This window comes from Protopterus annectens, chromosome 5.part0 (assembly GCF_019279795.1).
Source record: "Protopterus annectens isolate FY-2018-M chromosome 5.part0, PAN1.0, whole genome shotgun sequence".
Taxonomy (NCBI): domain Eukaryota; kingdom Metazoa; phylum Chordata; order Ceratodontiformes; family Protopteridae; genus Protopterus; species Protopterus annectens.
Window position 1 is genome coordinate 358,125,984 of NC_056735.1, and position 21,938 is coordinate 358,147,921.

The 21,938-nt window shown below is 35.7% G+C and overlaps 1 protein-coding gene across 1 annotated transcript in view; it reads right to left on the reverse strand.

The window, feature by feature from the left end:
- MED14 (mediator complex subunit 14) overlaps positions 1 to 13,479 on the reverse strand; it is a 1,872,212-nt gene extending 1,858,733 nt beyond the window's left edge. Inside the window, exon 1 of the mRNA XM_044071834.1 lies at positions 13,074 to 13,479. Coding sequence (XP_043927769.1) covers positions 13,074 to 13,255 — 182 coding nt within the window. The 5' untranslated portion in view covers positions 13,256 to 13,479. The remainder of the gene's footprint in view (positions 1 to 13,073) is intronic.
- Positions 13,480 to 21,938: the final 8,459 nt, after the last annotated feature.

A 21,938-nucleotide genomic window follows, 5' to 3' on the forward strand; every position in this document is an offset into this window, starting at 1 on the left:
TTTTCTATGTGGAGCTTTTCTCCCCGGGCCTCTGCTGAAAAACGGCCTTTTCAGCTCAGACACCCCTGGTTAACAAATGTAAAATAAAATAAATATAATATTGGACATGGATATGTATTTTGGTACGTTTCCATATGATACAGAATAGAAAGTGATCCCCAACGGTGTCTAGTGTAACTATCAATAATGGAAAAACACGTTTATTAGACAGTACTGAATGCTTTCACTCAAAAAAAAATCTTAAGGAATATAACAATTTTAGTCCCATACAAAAAAAAAAAAGCGCTTTTTTTTTAAATGAAACATATAATTAAATGCATTAAAAAACACTTTCGATATTTGTATCCCCTTTCTTTCAAAACACATTTAATATTAATAGAATCATTTCAGCCCAGGTGCTTATCAACTGCTAAATGTAACTGCCAGTATAACCCCTTAACTTCCAATAACTTATTAAAGTTCCACTTCCCAAAATATCATTGCTATTATTCTTATTCCCATTTTCTTTTCTTCTCATTTTTTTGTTTTTACCAGACGGAAACCTTGAATCAAATGTTAGAAAAAACTAGGAAAATCTTTTGAACTTAATTTCATCTGAAATTCTAATTAGTTCTTCCAAAGGATAACAATCTCTTTCTAAACATTTACCTGCCTTATAAAATTTCTGAAGCTCTGCCCTCTCACTAAGTTCAATTTGATAAATTTTGAATGTTTACCTATGTAATGAACACAGTACAGTAAAATGTTTTTTTTTTCCTGAAAAGTTTCCTCTCAAAATTTTTTTAATCTAAATTGATAATTGGTGTTATATAAAAAAATACTTTATTAAACTGTGGGTGGGACCTGTTACAAACACAGTATTATTAATATCCACTGTAAAAACTCAAAATAATTTAATAGCATCATTCCAAATGAAAATAAAGTAGTCAATACATCTCTTATAAAAGGGCACATCTTAAAAAAGTGATGTATAAACAACATTTTTTTCCCTCTCCAGGGACATAACTAAATTAGCAAATACCGGGGCTGTCTTGGCTCCCACAGCAACCCCCTTAATCTGAAGGTAAATATTTCAGTTAAAAAAAAAAATTAGCACTAGTACATATAATGTTGACTGACTGATTAGACAATCTCTGAATATGACTCAAGTATTCTCTCACAAATTCTACACCTTTGACCTGGGGAATGCAACTGTATAAAGATTCTACTTCTATTACAAACAGAGCAGTTTCTGAACCAGTGATTTTGTGTTCTCTTAACAGATCCAAGTAAATGCCAAGAATCTCACAAAAAGGAAATACTTTTCTGAACTACCGAACTTAAAATACAATCCAAATAGAAATGCCTTTAATTTTACATCCTTTAGCCACAGCTATTGGCCTACAGGGAGGCTTTTTTATCCTTGTGAATTTTTAGTTTAGGGTCATTAACAGGTAATCAAAAAGCTTATAATTAATGGCACCCTACTCAAACATATCTAGTAAAACACTACTCTTTTATGCCAATTATTAATAACGATTTAATAGATGATGGGATGCACATTTAACAAAACATCCCATACGTTTAACATCTTCTTATTGTAACATTATAACTAGGCCACTGCCTTTGTCTGCTTTCATAAAACAATAAAATCAGTCATTTTAATTAATTCTTTCAAGGCTACTGACTCACATTCAGACAAATTGAATTTTTTCTTTTTTGTTAAAAAAAGAAATAACTGAAATTCTTGTCACAAACTCAACAAATATGTTTAAAGTAACACCAAGCTTAAAAAAAAACACATTGGCTATGCATGTTCCAATGACTGGTTTACTACTCCACTATCAAAAAAAAAAGTCAATAATGGAGGACCACGTTTATTAGATAACATTAAGTGCTTCCATTCCAAAAAAAATCTCAAGGAACTTCTTCAAAATTTAAGTCTAGCCCAACACACTTCATTTAAATAAAATACCGAGTCACATGAAAACAATCAATGAGAAGATCTTACTCACACTTAAAGAATAATAATTTTAGTCCCATATAAGAACACTTTCTTTATCCTATTAATACAGTAAAAACAATAAAAATGTTAGAATTAAATGCTTTGAACCAACAATTCTTATAAAATGAACTAAAGGATAAAAAAAACTGCTAGACGACTCTACAAGGATTGTAAAAGACTAGTAACTTCACAGGAACTAAAAATTATTCTCAGTTTCCTTCTCTATATTTTAGAGAGAATTATCACATGAAAGTAACATCCAATAAGAAATTTCCTTAACAATGTGCTCCAAGGTGGGAGGGCACTCATTGACACACTCCCTAAAGGAAGGTGTGATCCAAACAGGGTGTTGCTCTCATGCAAAATCAATGGGGGTGGGGGAGTAACCCCAGATGGAAGTACACACAAGCTTAGCCCTCAGGACACTCTCAGGATCCACAACCAGCTCCGTGGACATTAGGTACTGGGAGCCAGGCCAATAAATATGAGGTCTGAGGGATCAAAACAAAAAACTGGGAGCCAGGCCAGTAAATATGAGGTCTGAGGGATCAAAACAAAAAATAAAACATTAAAATAACTTATTTTTATTTGTGCATGTACAAGTAAATATAGTTAAAACTTCACAGCATGGCAGCTTTTTTTTTTTTTTTTTTTTTTTTTTTTTAATATAAAAAGCAAAAACTACAGATGTGTTTATTCATCCTGGTGGTCGGGCTGCATTCAACATACGTTGCCAGTACAGCTAGTCCCTCTCAAAGACTGTGACCTTCTCCAATACAAAGATAACTCATAGAATTTTTACATAATGGATTTGTCACATCGCCTTTTTAACAGAATACATGTGTTCATAGATCTTCAACCTTAGTGCACATTCCATCTTGCCAACACAGAATGCCTTGCACACTGTGTAACTTGCCAAATGTATCTACTCCTTTGCTGGCACAAATGTACTTCTCGCAACAGTCACTATAGGGTATGAGGATACTGCGGTATTAACAGCAGAGATGAACCTACACTGGTGTCCGAATGGAGAGATAAGCCAGCAAGCAAAGGAGGGTAGTATTGCTGAAATTGAATTAATCTTCAAGTCTTGGCAAGTACCTTCTCTAGGTGGACCCTGTATTTTCACAAAACCCCACCAAGACAACACTGATATATAGACTGTATTTTATACAGAATACATCATGGACAGAAGTAGGTCAAAAATTTAAAAAAAGACAGCTGGGTACACAAGACCCAGGGTAAAAAAGTGCCCAATGCTGGCAGGCAGCCCTGGTGTCAGGACTGGAAAAAAGGACAGTGTATAATTCTCAAAATGCAGAAACATTCCTACAATCAGGCCAGGCCCAGGGGGGAAGATGCCCCTCCCTCCTTTGTAGAAGGAAGTAGCAGTCCACAAAAACTGACAGGCCAAAGAAGAGCCACAAAGACGATAGAGTGGACTACTGAGGACAGGAAAGAAATGTATTGCTACTATTACGCAAAAAGCACAGATTTTCCTGACACAAGATATACAGTGGATATAAAAAGTGTACACACCCCTGTTAAAATGCCAGGTTTTTGTGATATATAACAAAAAAAAAAAGAGAGACCACAATAAATCATTTCAAAACTTTTCCCACCTTTAATGTGACCTATAACCTGTACAATTCAATTGAAAAACAAACAAATCTGTTGGGGGGGGGGATATAAAAAATAAAAACATACAATAAGCGGTTGCATAAGTGTGCACACCCTTAAACTAATACTTAGTTGAAGCACCTTTTGATTTTAAATTACAGCATTCATTCTTCTTGGGTACACACCTGCCATCAATTAGAGAGACTGATTAACTCCAAATAAAGTTCAGCTATCCTAGCAGGATTTTCCTGACATTTACTCAGTTGCCCGCTACAGCAAAAGCCATGGTTCGCAGACAGCTTACAAAGTAACAAAGGGATCTCATTGTCGAAAGGTATCAGTCAGGAGAAAGGTACAAAAAAATTTCCACAGCATTGATATACCATGGAACAGAGTGAAGACCGTCATCAAAAAATGGTGAAAATATGGGACAGCAGTAATGTTGCAAAGAACTGGACATTCCTCCAAAATTGATGAAAAGACAAGGCAAAAACTGGTCAGGGAAACTGTCAAGAGACCCACTGCAACACTGAAGGAAGCTGCAAAAGTTTCTGGCAAGTACTGGTTGTGTACTACATGTGACAACAATCTCCCATATTCTCCATATGTCTGGACTATGGGGTAGAGTTGCAAGACGGAAGCCTTTTTCTTACACAGAAAAACATCCAGGCCCAGCTAAAATTTGCAAAACAATACATCAAGTCGCCCAAAAGCATGTGGGGAAATGTGTTATGGTCTGATGAGACAAAGGTTGAACTTGGCCACAATTAAAAAAGGTATGTGTGCCGCAAAAACACTTTGCATCACCAAAAAGAACACCATCCCCAAGGTGAAGCATGGTGGTGGCAGTATCATGCTTTGGGGTTGCTTTTCTTCAGCTGGAACTGGGGCTTTAGTCAAGGTGGAATGAATTATGAACAGTTCCAAAAATCAGTCACTTTTGGCCCAAAACCTTCAGGCATCTGCTAGAAAGCTGAAAACAGAGGAATTTCACCTTTCAACACGACTATGACCCAAAGCATATATCCAAAATCAACAAAATTTTGGAAAGGCCCAGCCAGAGCCCAGACTTAAATCCAATAGAAAATACATGTGGTGACCTGAAGAGGGCTGTGCAGAAGAGATTCCCTCGCAACCTGACAGATTTGGAGCGCTTTTGCAAGGAAGAGTGGGCAAATATTGTCAAGTCAAGATGTGCCATGCTAGACTCCTACCCAAGAAGACAATGCTGTAATTAAATCAAAAGGTGCTTCAACAAAGCATTAATTTAAGGTTGTGCACACTTATGCAACCAGCTTATTGTACTTTTTATTTTTTATACCTCCCCCTCCCAACAGATTTGTTTTTCAATTGAATTGTACAGGTTATAGATCACATTAAAAGGTGGAAAAGGTTTTGAAATAGGTTATTGTGGTCTCATTTTTATAGCACAAAAACCTGGCATTTCAATAGGGGTGTATACACTTTTTAGAGGAAAGAAAAATACTTCCACAAGAAAAACTGTCAGAAGCTTCAAATAAAAAATGCGTGTTCATTAATACAACAGATTTGTGAAAAACATTATATAGACCAAGAAACTTTTATCTATTTGGAAAAGGAAGCATCGTGGGAAGTGCAAAAATATAAACAAAACCTAGAGATTTTTGAAAAGTATAAAAAATATATGGATATGAAAAGAAAGAGATTTAATATGGTGCAATGCTTATACAAAGTTGAAAGCCAAATTAAATCAGTACAAAAAAGGCAGCCCCAAAGATATTTGAAGAGAAATACAGGCAAAGGCATCCAGATATGGAAAATTTCACAATAAAAAAGTATCAGAAAGAGGGAATGTATGAAAGAAGAAGAATATTACAGTAGAAGTTAATAAAATATAAGTTGAAGTTATGGAATGCCTGTGAATTGAAGGATTTGGTGTAGATGGTCTAACATGGGTTACATCATGGCATGATGGAATGAATCCCCAAAGTAAGGAGAAACAGGAAGATCAGGAGACATCTAAAGAAGAAATATGGACATGGGAAAGAAAGAGATTTGATATGGTGCAATATTCATGTAAAGGAGAAAGCAAAACTAATCAATACAAAAAAGCAGCACCAAGGATATTTGAAGAGAAATATAGGCAAAGGAATCTGGACATGGAAAACTTTGCATTGCAAAACAAAAAATAAGAAAAAGAAGAAAAATAGAAAAGAAAATTAGTAATGGAGAAGTTAAAGAAATAGAAACTGAGGTTATGGAGTACCTGCAAATTAAAGGATTCAGTGCAGAAAATCTAACACAGAAAGCACCACAGCAGGATAGAGCAATAGACATCCAAACTGAGAAGAAAACAGTGGAATGGGAATATGAAGACATTTGGAAGCCTTCCACTGGAAACCAGTATAAATGTTCACCTGAAGCTGGACAGCAATGGAATGAAGAGGAAACTGTGGCAAATCTGACGCAGTCAATGATGAGGAATGATAGGCTAGTGAGTTCCCAAATGACAGAGCAATGGATGACACAGGGTGAAATTGAAAAGAATGTGCCACAGGAAGATGCTAAGGAACGTTCTATAGAATGCCCACAGAAAATGGAGAAGAAAAAAAAATGTGCCCTCAGTTTAGAAAAAATAATAGCTAACAGAAGTTTCTGGATTTAATAGAGATAGCTAGACGTATGAAGATCAATGAAAGAAATAGACTGCACAAAGTCAAATAAAACAAAAATTTAGAAGTTTGATAAAACAAAATTAACATAGTAATTAGGACTGCCCATAAAGATCCATGCAATGTAACAGAAGTAAACAGGATATGTTAACTGTGCAGCTAAATTAACAGATAAAATTCTACCACAAGATCACAGGGTAGTAAGGGAAAGGAAGGAGAGAAATCAAATGCTATCATGAAAGTATCGAATAGAGAAAATTATAAAGCAATTAAGACAAAAAGTGTCACTGTTAGGAGAGTATAGAAGAGGGAACAGAACAAAATACTCAGAAAAAGATAGACATGATAAAAGCAAAGTGCGGTATCATAACGGATCAGGATTTACCATGCACTATCTCAAATAATAAACTAAAAATATCAGTACAGCCAGAAAAACCTAGATACAAAGATAAATATAAAAGAAAGGTACAAAATAAGCAATTTATCAATGACACAAAAGTTTTATAGAGAATTGGGAAATAAGGTAAAAGGAATTGAAAGACCACCAAAAAAAGGAGAAATAGATGCATTCTGGAGAAGTATTTATGAAGATACTGTGGAAAAGAATAAGAAGTTCAAAGGTACAGAATATGAAATGGGATGAAATAACTGCCAGACAGATTGAAACAAAGTTAAAAAAAGCCTCTAATTGGAAAACCGCAGGCCCAGATGCAGTACCCAACTCCTGATTAAAAGTATTAACACCTCTGCATGATGATTTAGCTACGAGTAAGAACTGTTTATATGCATACCCCGAACAGACACCAGCCTGGCTAACAGGATAAACAATGCTCCTACTTAAGAGTGAACCTGCAAGCTACTCCAACAAAAAAAAAAAAAACAATCACAGAGACTGGGCCAAGTCCAACAGTATATATTAAAATTGTTAAGACAGTTAAGCCAGCCACTAGTGAGGACATGAATAGTGCACCATGGATGTGGACTGCACAGTTTGTATTTCTATAATAACGTGATGGATAATAAACTTTTTTTTTAAAGTACGCCCAAGATAAAAAAAAAAAACTATACAACATAATGAAAGGCTACTGCAGCCACCAGTGTCTACAAAGTTAAGCAAATAGCCATTGACAAAACTCTTACTTTGTTTCTTTTACTATTTCTGTACAGTAGAGCTGCACTGTAAAAATTACTATAGGTATTCTAAAGTATACCAAGACTTACAGCGGAGTGTAACTGCAAACAGGGAAGAGAGGCTGAGGAGGAGTAAGAAATAAAGTAAAGTAGTGAGGCTGAGAAACCTGGCAAGTTAAAAAAGGGATAATTAGTAGGACATATGAAACACTGCATGTTAATTATAGAATCAGAGGAGGTTAGAAAGGAATGAGAAGAGAGACTAAATAAGAAATTCACAAAGAAACTATGGGAAGGTATATGTATGGCTCCCAAATATGCAACAAAGTCTAGAAAATTGAGGATTTTTGTTTGCGAAAGTATTTTTATACCTCAAGAAGACTCAAGAATTTTTCCTCAGTTAAACTGCAAATAGTGGAGGTGTGACAGGGAAGAAAGTGGTAACTGGGAACATTTTTGGAGGTGTAATGAGTTGGCAGTCTTTAAGAAATGTTGTAAAAAGAAAGCGGTGGAACCAACAAACCCAAAAAATAAATAATTTAGAATAAAAGGGCATGATGGCTGGAGAATAAATACACACTTTTTATTACCAATAAAATAATGAATTAGGTAAGCGCTTTCGAGGTTGCCCTTTTCTTCAGACCTTAATAAAAAACTTTTACAAATTTGCAATTTAAATACATGCAACAACCAATAAAAACACACAATAAAATTTAATGTGGCAACCTCTTTCTTGAGAGGTTTTAAAAAGAGACAGCACTGTTCAAGCCAGGTGGAACATAAGCCTTAAAATCAACACTCCATCTCAGCTCTGTGTATTCAGTTTCATTGCATAAAGCTCCTTCTCTTAAGCCCTCATTGATTTTTTGTAAAACTAAAAACTTAAAGTTATGGTCAATACCACAATCTGATGCATGTTTTGCCAGTACATTTGTTGATTTATTATTACGCATGTCATTCAGATGTTCCATAACCCTCTCCTTCAACATACGATTCGTTTTGCCTATATAAAATGCACTGCACGAATTACACTTGGCCAGATATACTATGTTCTTAGTGCAGCAGTCTGCATAGAGAGAATTCTATTGATTTCAAGTGTACTGGATGCAAAACCATACAAGTTGACCACATATTACAGCAAATCTTACAGGCCCTGCAAGCATATGTTCCTTTACGCTGCAAAGCAAATCTTTCACTTATTCTGTTGTTTTTATGAACACAGGCGTTGCTTCAGATTCTTACTGTTCTTAAAGCTAAATTTAGGAGTGTACTCTACAACCCTACTGATTTGGGGGTCTGTTATTATCTCACAGACCCTATTAACATCACTAGAAAAAGTTAAACACAGCCTATTCACCATCTTGGCACCCTTTCTCCCTTCATCATGTACATTGATAGGGGGTTCTTCAGAAAAATAGGGTCTAGTTTGATTATATTCAAGAGAGCTCACTTCTTCCATAGCATTATTAAATCTCACAGACTTCATAGCCCCTATTGATAAGATCTACATGTAGACTAACGCCTCTTCAAGATCTCCCTCATCAGTATGTAATCTCTTACAATGTAATACTTGATTTTTAACTATATTCCTAGTTATGTGTCTGGAGTGCATGCTAGAACGATGAAGAATGTTGTTTTTCCTACAGCTTATTCTATATAACCTAGTTGAAATACAACCAAACATATTCTTGTTCACATTAATGTCCAAGAAATCAATCTTAGTTTGGGAGTGCTATACAGAAAAAGAAATAGCAGGTGGTGCTCCCTAAAAATCCATTTCAACAAAACCTAAAGGTCATAACAAACAGATACCATCATTATTAAAACATTCATTTGCACTATGTTAAACTAAATCCAGATAACCTACTATTTTCACACAACAAGCACCGTTAAGACCCAAGAGTTGAAAACAAGAACCAAAAGAGTTAAAAACAAACCAGTCTCCTGGTTAACTTACAAAACAAAAATGCAACTTGAGAAATAAAGCCTGGAAATCATGGCTACAAACCAAGTCTCAAACATTCCTGCAACAATATAAACAGTTAAGGAACCATAGCAAGCAATAAATACAACACTCAAAATTCCTTATTAAAAAAAAAAAACAAAACTTCTGGAAATCAATAAATACACTGCTCGTTCCTGGGAACATCAACCAAACCAATTCCACCCCCAACGAATAACTCCCAAAGCATTGCTTCAGTTTAACTCGCATTTTATAAATATAGTAACCTCCTTCCTACAAAACAAAGCTACTACAAATCCAGTCAACCTTTCCCAATCATTGAAGCCACAGCAGATGTTCACACTCATTCCAGTGCCAACATCTACAACTGAAAAATACCCAAGCACACTTAAAACAACCACTGCGCCATACCAACCTCCATTTGAATACCTCAAACTCACCGCAGACAGCCTTGCATATGTTGTCTCAATTCTAATAAACACTCTATCCAAGAAAAGCAAGTCCCTACACCTTATGAAAATAATCATATACAATACTCTACCATAAAGGTGGCTCATCAACCAACCTCACAAACTATAGATCAATCTTCATTCTCTCACCCATATCCAAAATCTTGGAAAAATGCATTCCCTCTCCGCTTACTACATATATTAGTAATAACCCCCCCCCCCCACAGCATGGTTCCAGACCCAATCACAGTACAACCACTGCCCTCTTAAGGTTCAAAGATATAATAAATCACAATAGAAATCAAGGTCTTCTATCCTCAACCCTATTTCTGGGATCTCTCCACGGCATTCGAAACAATCAAATTCTCCCAATTAAAAACTCTCTTTGTATGGGCTATCACCCTTCTCACTTAAATGGTTTCTTAGTTACCTCACTAACTGGTCCCAAGCAGTTAAATGACAGGATGATTTCTGTTCTTTTCTTCCTACAGCCAAAGTCCCACAAGGCTCCATCTCAGGATCACTTCACTTATCTTATTTATCAATAAACTAAACACAGCAGCCAAATAGGCCACCACAGTAAAATACACTGACTCTATTCTAATACGTACCATTAGAACACTACCTATTTTCCCAATACTAACCTAGAAATCCTTCTCCTCCAAAGAAGCTTGGCTTGACTACTCCTGAATACATTATAAATAAAATAAAACACTAATACTTCAAACTCTCTTTTCCCAAGAAATTACCTTTCACATAATGTCATTCAACAAGTCCAATATAGAACTTGCATCCCACACCAAAGTATTACATGTAATTATAGATGACCACCCAAAATTTTATCTCTACCTTCAGCAAGCCATAAAGAAAACTTGCCTAAAGTAGACTGCCTCTGTAGAGAAAAACACTATTTTACTGACTTTGGCAAACAAAACATAACCACTCATTTTCTACTCCCCACCTTATTATATGCCTTTGTCATCCTAACCAATCTCAACTCCCCATCAGTCAAACTAGAATAATGCTACAATAAAGTAGCCAAATTCACAACAAACCAACATATCACTGCCTCACAATGATAACATCACTGCTGCTCTAAAACAACTAAACTGGCTGTAAATAAATAATTATCCATTGCACTCATAATGAATTAGAACCTTCAAAACTGCTGTACAACACTGAAAATGTCCTTTTCTTTACTCCATCATTCAGCCTTATACTACTAAGAGATCTCTTTGCTCCACTGACAAATTACTCTCCATAACTAAACCTAATAATGCAGGACACTCCTGAAAGACTTTAAATGCCAAATGAAGCAACACTTGATAAATAGTTCTGCACCACCACTGATTAAATCAGTACTAATATAGTTCTATGAACTTCTGCCATAACTCTCTGCTGAACAAAACTTAATGTACTATTATAACTACTATTCCATTCTCTGTCATCTCACCTCCTTTATCACCCGTGTGCCTACTCCCCTCCCTCCTTCCTTTGGGCTGCTCCAACTCTTTACCTTATCTTCGTATGTCCTAAATTTAACAGGTCTATGTTGATGATATTGCACTACATCTGCCTCCCTGTATTAAAAAAATGCACTTAAATATAACCCAACTAACTTAACATTTTTAATTCAAACTGTTCATACATGACGTTACTGATGTCAAGGACATCTGAATAATAGAATTGGAGCTCAAGAATGAAAATGTCTATAAATAATAAAACAATACAAGTGAAGTCTATTATGTCTGTATAATGGAGATTTTCGCCCCAGACCTATGCTTGGGGAAAAAAAAAAAAAAAAAAAAAAAAGGACTGCTCAATCAACGTTCCTGGTAAATGATCATTAACTATATATTTAATTGTACAACCCACTTACATCATACATACTCTGTATAATAAATACCATTACCTTAAACAAACTGTCTTTTGCTAGGATACACAAAATGTTTGTTCAACAGTTTTGACAAGTCTTGGAAATCAAGTTCAGCCCCATTGAGTCTCCTACACAAGGTCCACGGACTGCATTTCATTCACAAATCTCTAGATCCAATACTGCTAACAAGCATTTTTTTTGCAATTTGTTTATTTCTTTGCAATATTTTACAATACAGGGATCGTAATAACAAAACAGACAATTTAAGACCTTACTAAGAAAGTATACAGTGGTGTATGTTACAAGTTTGTTTTACTATGATATGGACTATGCCACACCTGTATAACCACAAATAAGTCATAATAGTAGACAAACTCATTTTTCTACAAATTTTGTTTTGACAAAATTACAAAAGACGACACTTGGGATAACAAAACTGTAAACCCCTGAAGAACTAAACCAGACATAGAAAGCTGACAGACACATTCTGAACTACAAACAAAGAGAGTTGTTATTCACCTAAACAGTTACTTATTAAAATTCTGTTTACAGAGTAAGAACTCACAAGTTTCAAAAATAGGCAGGAAAAAGAACACAGTGAGAAAAAATAAAATACAACATCATAACATTTACAGTGTAAAAATAAACCAGATTAGAATAATTAATGTTATAGTATTTAAAATAGAAATAAAAGTTTTTAAGTTTATAGGTAATTTCTATGCTGTCTGCAGATTATTAAACGTTTAGCCAACTACCAAAGTTCAGAATCAAACCTTGTACCTTGTGTTTCTGAGGTAAAGGCTTACACTATTATGCCACACCTTTCCTCTAAAATGAATTAATCATGAACTTGCCACATCTTACAAATCTGTAGTTTGGCCATAGATTCATAGGTAAGAATTTAAGCTAGATGCCCTTGTGGGTCATGCTAGCTTATACAATTTTCCCAATGGCGAGAATCAAACCCTGTATCTTGTGTTTGTGAGGTAGCTAAATTAACCATTATACCAGCTACCTGTTACTTTAAAAGAAACCTTATTAGAAAAAAAGGCTATATAAAGTCTACCTAAAATACAACCACCACTACAGTGTAAATATTATCAGAGGTATGGGCAACACTTTTACGCTGACAATGCTTGTGATCCGCTTTCAGGTTTACATAGAAATACATAAAACAAGAAGCATAAAGTTTCCGCCGACACACACACACTAAGGAAAGAACGTATTAGAAATAATTTTATGACAAACTCGTCCATAGTTTAAATGCAAAAGCGTACAAAATATGCTCACATTATTGCACACCCAGTTTATTTGACATGACCTGTTAAACTAAAAGACAAACATTGAGTGGAGGTTCAACTGGTACAGAATTATCCAATTATAAGATGCTGGTACTTACAGATCTGCCAATACTGTGATTTCATGGTAGGTTCTTTGCAGTAAGAAGTCAATCAGCATACTAAGCCTAACTCCAGGAGTACTGGGTACTGGCGCTCCAGTGCCTGGAGCTGGATGAGGGGGTCCTGAAGTTGGACCACATGCTGGAACCAACTGATTAGTTTCCAACTGCACAGGAGGCATTTTTAATTTACTAAAATTAATACACTTCACGTCAAAGAAACAGTACGTTGCTGCTAAAAGATCAATAAATGGCTTGACATAAAAAGCTGAACGTCTACGTGCCTACTCCATTGATAAACGTGTTATACTTTGCAAGCTCCATGGAAAGGAGCAGACAAAAAACCCACCCAAGTACCTCACTATTACAAAATAGCCCTACAACAAACCCGCCATGTTTACTCACTTTCCGGAAGTGATTATGTGACTATGAGGCAGCGAACCGGAAACGGAAACAACTAGCCCTTTAGTTAGAAAATGTAGAGCATTAATGGGAATGCATTTGTGTGCGCGCGTGCGTCTCTCTGGAGTGTTTGTATTACAGCGAAAGTGTGATTGCATTTGTTCGTATAGCTATGTTTTGTTTTGCTGTGAAACTTTACTTGCATTGCAGCAAAACTATGATTTTATTTATTTTGTGTGTATGAATTTGTTTACTGGGAAAGTAAGACTGGACACAGGTCCTTTTTCAGCGAAGGCCCGGGGAGAAACGCTTCGATTATCAGTAGTAAGAGTAAGCACGTATAAGTTCATACAATTACAGTAATAAAAAAGCACATTTTTATACAGGTAATCATAGTTGTCAATTGCAGTATAGCAAGCAGATTGTTTATTTTCCTAACCTACTAATGGCTATATATTTTGAAATGTTAAACTTACAATTGAGTTTATAACAAAATATTCACTTTATGTAAATGCTGAGATTTCTGTATTTAATTATGTCTTTTCATTTTTGTAACATTTTGACAAGCCAGTTGCAAATATCATGGAGCTTATCTGTAAATGTTTAATTATCTGTATGAACTATGTCCTTTTGTAACGTGAAATGTAACTTGGGTACTTTTTCCGTTATCGGGGGCAACAGATATAATGAGCAAGTGGAATGTTAGCCCGCAGTCGCAATGATGACACTGCTGCTGCGGATGTCTATACTAAAAGTTATGTTTTCCTTTTAAAGTGTCGCCAAATGTATTATTTAATTAAAAAATGTGCATGCATCACAGCTTTTTAAGCCCTTTAAAGTAAAGGAACAGACAAACAACAAGGCAGTAACAGTTAGCGAGACAAAGGTAATCCGTTAAGGCAACCGTTGTAAACTGTCATACAAACTGCAAAAAAGTCCAACTTTAATACACAGAAATTTTAAGACAGTAACACAGTGCAGCTTTTGCAGTCATTCAACCCACTTAAACGTTTAAAAACTACAGCAGTGTTGTTGCAGAGCAAGGGTGATGAAAACTTCAGCAGATTTTGTCATAAGAGAAATGACATTCATCATGATTTCAGTCCAGTTTGTGCCTTGTTAGCTGAAATTCCCTCACTATTCTTAATTCGTCAGACCAAAAAAGCAGCTCCACTGCACTGTGCCAGGAGTCACAGTAAGTAACATACCTGTCTCCCTTCTTGTATTACCCTGAAGCTGCTATACTTGGAACATTGTGTCATCATTACATGAAAACAGTATTTTACTGTCATTTGTGTACATATTTGGCGAACAATTCTATGAAGCAATATTCTTTCCTCCGCAAGCAGAGACAAAGTCAAAATAATGATGGAGCAATGCTCCCCATAAGGGACAATTTTCAAATATTTAATTCAGTAAAAGAGTGAAGAAAAAGTTGCATCAAAATGCATCTTCTAAATATTTTCAGATGCAACAGTGTGGTAACATTCCAACATCTGTTGCCCCGATAACAGAAATCATAATTTGCAATTATTGTGGAGCTTTTCTCCCCGGTTCTGCACTGAAAATGGGCTCTTCTTGGCCTAGTGGACTTTCCTGGTCATCAAACCTAAATAAATAGAAATGAAAGGGTAAGTAATATATACATGGTGAGATACATAGAAAAATAATTTTAATGGCTAGAGCAAATAAAAATACCTTGTCATTCACAATTACAGAACTAAATACTGGAAGCATACTATTGTCTACAGTTGGGTAGGTTTGTCTCATGCATGATTCTGCACGGTTCAGAGAGATGAAGAGAGTAAGTGTTATTTTAATGTACCAATGTTTGTATGTAGGTGACCTTAACTGAGTAGACTTTGAATAATAAAGCTGAATAGCAGTATTAGATTAGTAGTGCTAAGAGTGGGGTTAGCCGGAATGGTTTCAAGGGCAAAGCCAAGTGTCTATGAAATGTAATTTTTAGTAGGATTTTAAACCTGTGTCGTAGAGTCACTATTGGTTATAGTAGATTGGAGGTTGTTCCAAGTTTTAAAAGTACAATAGGAGAAGAGTGATTCCCCAACTGAGTTATTGGCCTTTGTGACATCTAGGAGGAGTTTGCTGTTTAAGGGAGGGGATCTAGTGGAGGTGTATTGTCTTATAGAATTTTGGACAGCTGGAGTATTATCTTTTTTTTGTAGAAGCGTAAAGGCAAATGTTATTTGGTTGAAGTGAAGTAGCTGGAAAGTTCTAACCTGAAGTTGTTTTAATGATATACAGTGGTGAGTTTCGTATGGGGCATCTGTTGCAAATTTGGCTGTTTTATTGTAACATGAATTTAATTTGGAGAGGTCAGTTTTGTGGAGGTTGGTTAGTATAGGGGGAGCGTATATAAGAGTTGAGAGGAGGTGTGTATGGGCAATAGTAGCTTTAGTACTGGCAGTTAAAAATGAATAAACTTAGTTTATTGTGGAGCTTTTTTATGACTTGAGCAATGTGGATATCAAATTTTAAGTTATTGTCGATTTTGACTCCCAGCAGTTTGGTGTGGCTGGTTGGGAGGATGGGAGTTTGGTCTTTGGAATGCATCATACAGGACTGGGGGGGGGGAGTTCTGGTTAGGTAGAAGAGAAATAGTTTAGTTTTGTTGGAGTTTAATACTAGTTGGGAATCAGTGATCCAATTTTCCCCAGACAGAAAGGAATCTTGAGTTATGGTATGCAGATCTTGTAGGGAGGAGGCTGAACCTGTCGGAGTTGAGTCATCTGTGTATTGTATTACTGATGCATGAAGTGTGGCAGTATGTAGCTGGTTGTTGAAGAGAGAGAGAAAAGTAGGGGACCAAGGATGGAGCCTTGTAGAACCCTTATAGAGACTGGGAGGAAAGTTGTCATTGCCACAGGATGGCTTTTTGACATCTTGAAAGGTAATTGTGGAACCAGGAAAGAGAGGAGTTACTAAGGTTAAATTTGGAGAGGACCTCAATTAGTTATTGTGATCCACCATATCGAAGGCTTTAGATAAGTCTAAAAATATGGTAGATACATATTGCTCATTATTTCTATGACTTAGTCATATTAGTAAAGGCTGTGAGGGCTGCTGTTGTGCTGTGATGGGGTCGAAAGGCATGTCGAGTGTTTGATAGGCGCTTGTGTGTGTGAAGGAAATGTATGACACTCTCTGAAATTTTGTATAGGGGAGACAGAATAGCTATGGGGCGATAGTTGTTGAATTCAGTGGAATTTCCATCCTTGTGAAGTGGCATGATGTGGGAGATCTTCCCGATGGAAGGACTGTGTTTTCTGATATTGATCTATTTATGAATATAAATATAATATGAAAATGGCTCTGTAAACTAGCAAGACAGTCCACAAAGATGATAAAGTAAAACTATTTATTGAACTGTTTTAAGCGCTTTTCGTAAGCCTGATGGCAAACTTCATCAGAAACAAATTCAAACAGAAGGAAACCCTTCTTTAAAAAAGAACAGGTGGTTAAAATTAACCAATTACATCATTTTGTTAAAATGAATGGAAGCACCAAGATGTTAAAGTGACAACTACATGCATAAGCCAAAAACAGTACTTCACTGGTATATAAACATAACTTGAAAGTGTTCACAACACTCAACACTTAAAATCCATAAGAGCAACTTGTGCAGTTAAACATTCCCAACTAAGCTTTTAAAATTTCACCTCTTTAAACTTTTTAATTTAAGAATACTACTAATAGAACACGTGTCATTTAGACCAGGAAGGTTATAGACATTCAGCCTTTAATTGCCAAGTTAGTTCAAGTTCTTCTAGTTTTAATGGTCTAGGACCGCCCCTACTGTCATAATTGACTTGGTCAATGATAATAAATCTAAAGGCATGATCTTTATTAGTACCAATGTGCTTGGCTAGAGCATTCTCTAATTTGTGTTTATTAATAGCATATTGATGCTCATAAATTCTGTCACGCAGCCTACGCTACGTCTTTCCTATATAAAAAGCAGGACAGAATTTGCACCTAGCCAAGTCGACAAAGCTTGAATTACAATTAAATCTGTCTTTAAGTTTATATAATGTACCATTGATATTAATATTATTAGTAACTTCCACAAATTTACAATAGTTACAACTTTCACACTTGTTCATCCCATTACAATGTGCTGCTGGGGTACTTTGCTGTTCTAAGAGGGTTTTAAGATTTTTCCCTCTTCTGAATGTCACCCTAGGAAACTCGCCTACTTTAGAGTAAATATTAGGATTCATCTTAAATAGTTCCCAATTTTTCTGTAATATACCAATACATGAATAACTATGTATGGTATATGTAGTGATGAAACTTAGCGTGGCATTCTTAGCCTCACTATTCAATATTCTAGGACTAACAGCCAAGTTCGCGTCTACTTTATTACGAGTACCAGTAGGAGTAGGTGGGGTTTTCACACTTAAAAGTGGTAATATACACCTTGTCCACTCTCTTAGCCTTAACCTCTTTTTATAAGGGCATCCAAGAGTGGTTCAGGATAACCACGGTGTGTAAACATACTTTTCAAAATGGAGCATTCCTCAGGGGAGTCTTCATCTAAACTTATCATTCTTGAAGCCCTCACTAATTGACTTTTAATAACTGACCTCTTTTGGTAAAAAGGATGGCTACTGGAAAAATGTAAAAACGTTTTGGAATACGTGTTTTTCCTATATAACTTTGCAACAAAACTGCTGACAACGTAATTTTTCACTACACAAATGTCTAAATACGCTATAGTGTCAGTATTGAATGTAGAGGTAAATTGTAGGAAATGAGTAGTACTGCTGAAATAATCCAACACATGCAAGCTATCACATTCATCTCCATTGATAAGGATAAAGATATCATCAAGGTATCTTGTGAAAAAAAAAAAAAAAACAAAGGAATCGCAAATTGTGTTATTATTAAATACGTATTCCGATTCCCAGTAAGGCATAATGAGGTTTGCAATACTAGCTCCGCAAGGTGACCCCATCGCTACCCCTACTTTTTGCAGATAAAATTGGTTTCGGAACATAAAGAAGTTGTTAGTACTAAATCAATAATTTCCTTGACCAAACTAATTAGTGAGGGCTTCAAGAATGATAAGTTTAGATGAAGACTTCCTTAAGGAATGCCGTCGCTGTTTCCAGTTTTGTGTTTTCGATGCAAATATATGAATACTCATACAAGTGTGATTCAAGATTATAAAGGTAAACCACCCTGAGATCTAAGAACAACTATTTGTTCAGATGGTTGTGTTTTGTCTCACTTGGAAACTTGTAAAATGATATGTAGTCATATGTAGATTGCGTTGTAGGTAGGTGATTCATTTTATGCGTGTTGAGATGAGTTTTGGATAGTCTTAGGGTTTGACAGGTTTTGGAATTAGGGTTATAGACACAGGTTTATTCTTGTGGAGTATTTTTTATTTATTTACATTTGATACCGGGTAGTGTCCAACTGGGCCAGGAGCCTGTTTTTAGTGGAGAAAAGCTCCAGATACATGTTACAGTGATGCGAGGAAAAGAAAAAAAATAGTAAGCATTAATTTACAGAGTTCAAGTAACATCTAGGAAGGTGCACAATATACAATATTCAGATACAGAGAAAAATCATGAGAATATTAATGCTATATTTGTAATGCACACAAAATTATACACACGTATATAGTTTTTTAAATAGTATAGCAGGTAGATAGTAACCTTCTGTGTCGTAGGATGTGTCATAGGAGAGAGGATTATGGAAGCAAAGCAAGATACACAAATGTGAGTGGAGGGAGTAGTGTGTGTAGTTAGACTGGAGATATGCAGGAACATAGCCATTGTTTAGAGAAGTAATCTTTTTAGTAGTTTGAACTTGTGAGTATCCAGATTAGTTAGAATATGCTGGGGAAGAGAGTTCCAGGTTTTGGCTATTTTATAGGAATATAAGGAGTAGAGTTTAAGCAGGTAGTTTTAGTGTTGGGGATGAAGTTGTAGGATTAAGGGACCACTGGTGGAAAAAATGTTAACATATATGTTTTGGTTTTGTCCTACCATGAATTTTTGTCCATTTCAAGCCTGCTAACGCCACAATAACCACTGACTACTAATTTTATTTTTCCTAACCCTGAACGTTTACATGCTGATGTGACCTGTTTTTTTTTTTTTTTCCAAAAGCACTTGTCCATAATGTATTGTGAGGGCCCATTTGATGAGATTATATGCCTGTGTTGGTTTGTCGGATCACAGTCCGATTAATTTAAAATGTATGTACTGAAATATACTGTCAAGTTTGAGAATCCTTAGTAAAAAGGTTAGTGACTTTTTTTGCAGTGACTTTTATCTGTGTGGTTCCTACAGAGGTGTTGCTGCCTATGAAAAGTTCTTGAAAGGGATAAACAACCGATAATTTAGCTGTTCCAAAAGTTACAAGTTCTGTTTTGCTTAAGCAAAACCGTTGGGGTGTTGAAGTTTATTGGCTTGCAAACTTCAGCTAATTATTGAATTTTTCTATGGTTATTGGCTATAGTAATCTATATAATATACGGGGTTGAGAGGGTGGCCTAATGGTCAAGGTGTTTGCCTTACGAACACAAGGTGCAGGGTTTGAGTCTCACAAGGGGTAATTGGCTAGGCTTAAAATGGCTCGCAAGGGCAGTTAGCTTAGTACTAACCTATGAACCTATGGTCAGTAGAAGGTTTAATAAGTTTATGGCTCCAGGAAAGGGAAATAATTCAGCTTTTTATAACGGCTCGAAGAACTGAATTTTGAGCCTGAATTTCTTTTTTGACCTTAAAAGGGGAGAAAAGATCTACAGGTACTTTGCTGTTTTTTTCTGTAGCAGAATACTTACTGATCCAGTGAATATTGTGGTCCAGTACCAAAGTAGGTGAATCATTTATCATGTGTTTTCTTTCATCTCCAGTATGGTGTGCACAGGGGAAGCTGACTAGGATAGAAAAGCCACAGAGTGAGAGAAACTGTTAAGTTGTAATGTATGAAAGTATAGCAATCATTCTCTAGAGATGGAAGTGCACTTTAGGAAAAGAAAATGTTGTATCATAGAGCATAGTTGTCCTTTAAATATGTCTGTACTTACAGAAAATTGTACACTTCTCGTGGTAATCCTGTTTTCTGGCAGCTTCTGTGTTGTGGCAGCTAAGTGAATCCAGGTCATCTGTGTCACAAAAAAGGCTTATTTACTCTGTGCCTTAGAGGCAGGCTAACATTAAGTTTTGATGAAAACATTGCTAGACAATTTTTGTATTGTTTACAATAATAATAATGTTGATTCAGAGAGTAATTTACAGGATGTTAGTTTCACTGGAGTAGATAATATATATAGAGAAATAGTAGGAATAGATTGCAGAATGGAGTAAAACATGTAATTACCAGAGTTTGACATAGAAAGCGGTAGTGTTAATGATTGGTAAATTATTGCCGCTATTTAGTACTTCTACTAGAGTATACAAATGGTTCTAAGAAGCGGTTAGATGGCTTTATATTTTATTTAAAATATTCAGTTCTTTTATATTCAAATTTAATATCTAAGGGGGTTATAATTCCATTTTTGGCCACAAAGTGATTAATAATAGTTTGATTTTTATTTGATTAATTGATGTTAAAGTAAGAGTCTTAATGGTCACTGTAATGTAATTTTTTGCTGTGTATCAGTCTGATGAATATGAGAGCATTTGAAACTGTACTGTTTTATAATAATGCTCTAGATCTGGTCCAGACCCTCATTTTTTTAAACATTATTCATTTATTCCATGATGCTCTTGATTTACTTCCTTCTTAGATATAACCTTGCTTTACATGTATTGTAGAGCACCGATGACAGCTGACCAATTTTAGTCTCAACGGGAAGTGAAAAAATAACATCTGTTGTAAGAAGTCCTGTAGTCAATGCAAAAAGTAATGCAGTGCAGACTTATCACAACAACTGAGCCAATTTAATAAATACGTACATTGTATGGAATGAAAATTGAGTTATCAACAGTAAATGCAAATCTGGATGGCATTAGAGGGGAAAGGTGGAACATGGGAGTTAAAAATAGTGAAAAGGTTAGAGAAAGTGAGTGGAGGTGGTTAGATTTTATTCCCTGTCCCAGGACAGTTGCACATTGTTTTTGTAGAAATGATTTCAAACTGTTGTATGAGGCAGTCTCTTTCAGGTGCAGTGGAAGAGCTTCCCAGATTTTAAGGTCTAGAAATGGGGGAGATTGTCAAGTAGCATGGAGTGTGGATCTGGGGGTTTGAGAGTGGTTGGGACCCATCATTTTGTAGGGAGTATCTTGTATTAGAAGCATTGAGGTAATAGGGGAAAGGGAAAGAAATTTGGTAATTCAGTAGCTTGAATAGTTGAGCTTGAAATAGGAGGTTAGATGTTTTTTGATAGCCTTTTAACTTTTTAAGGGTAATACAGTGGTGTTCATGATGATGGTATTTATAGTGGTGCTGTATTGTTTCTGTCCCTTGTCTCCACTGTGTTTT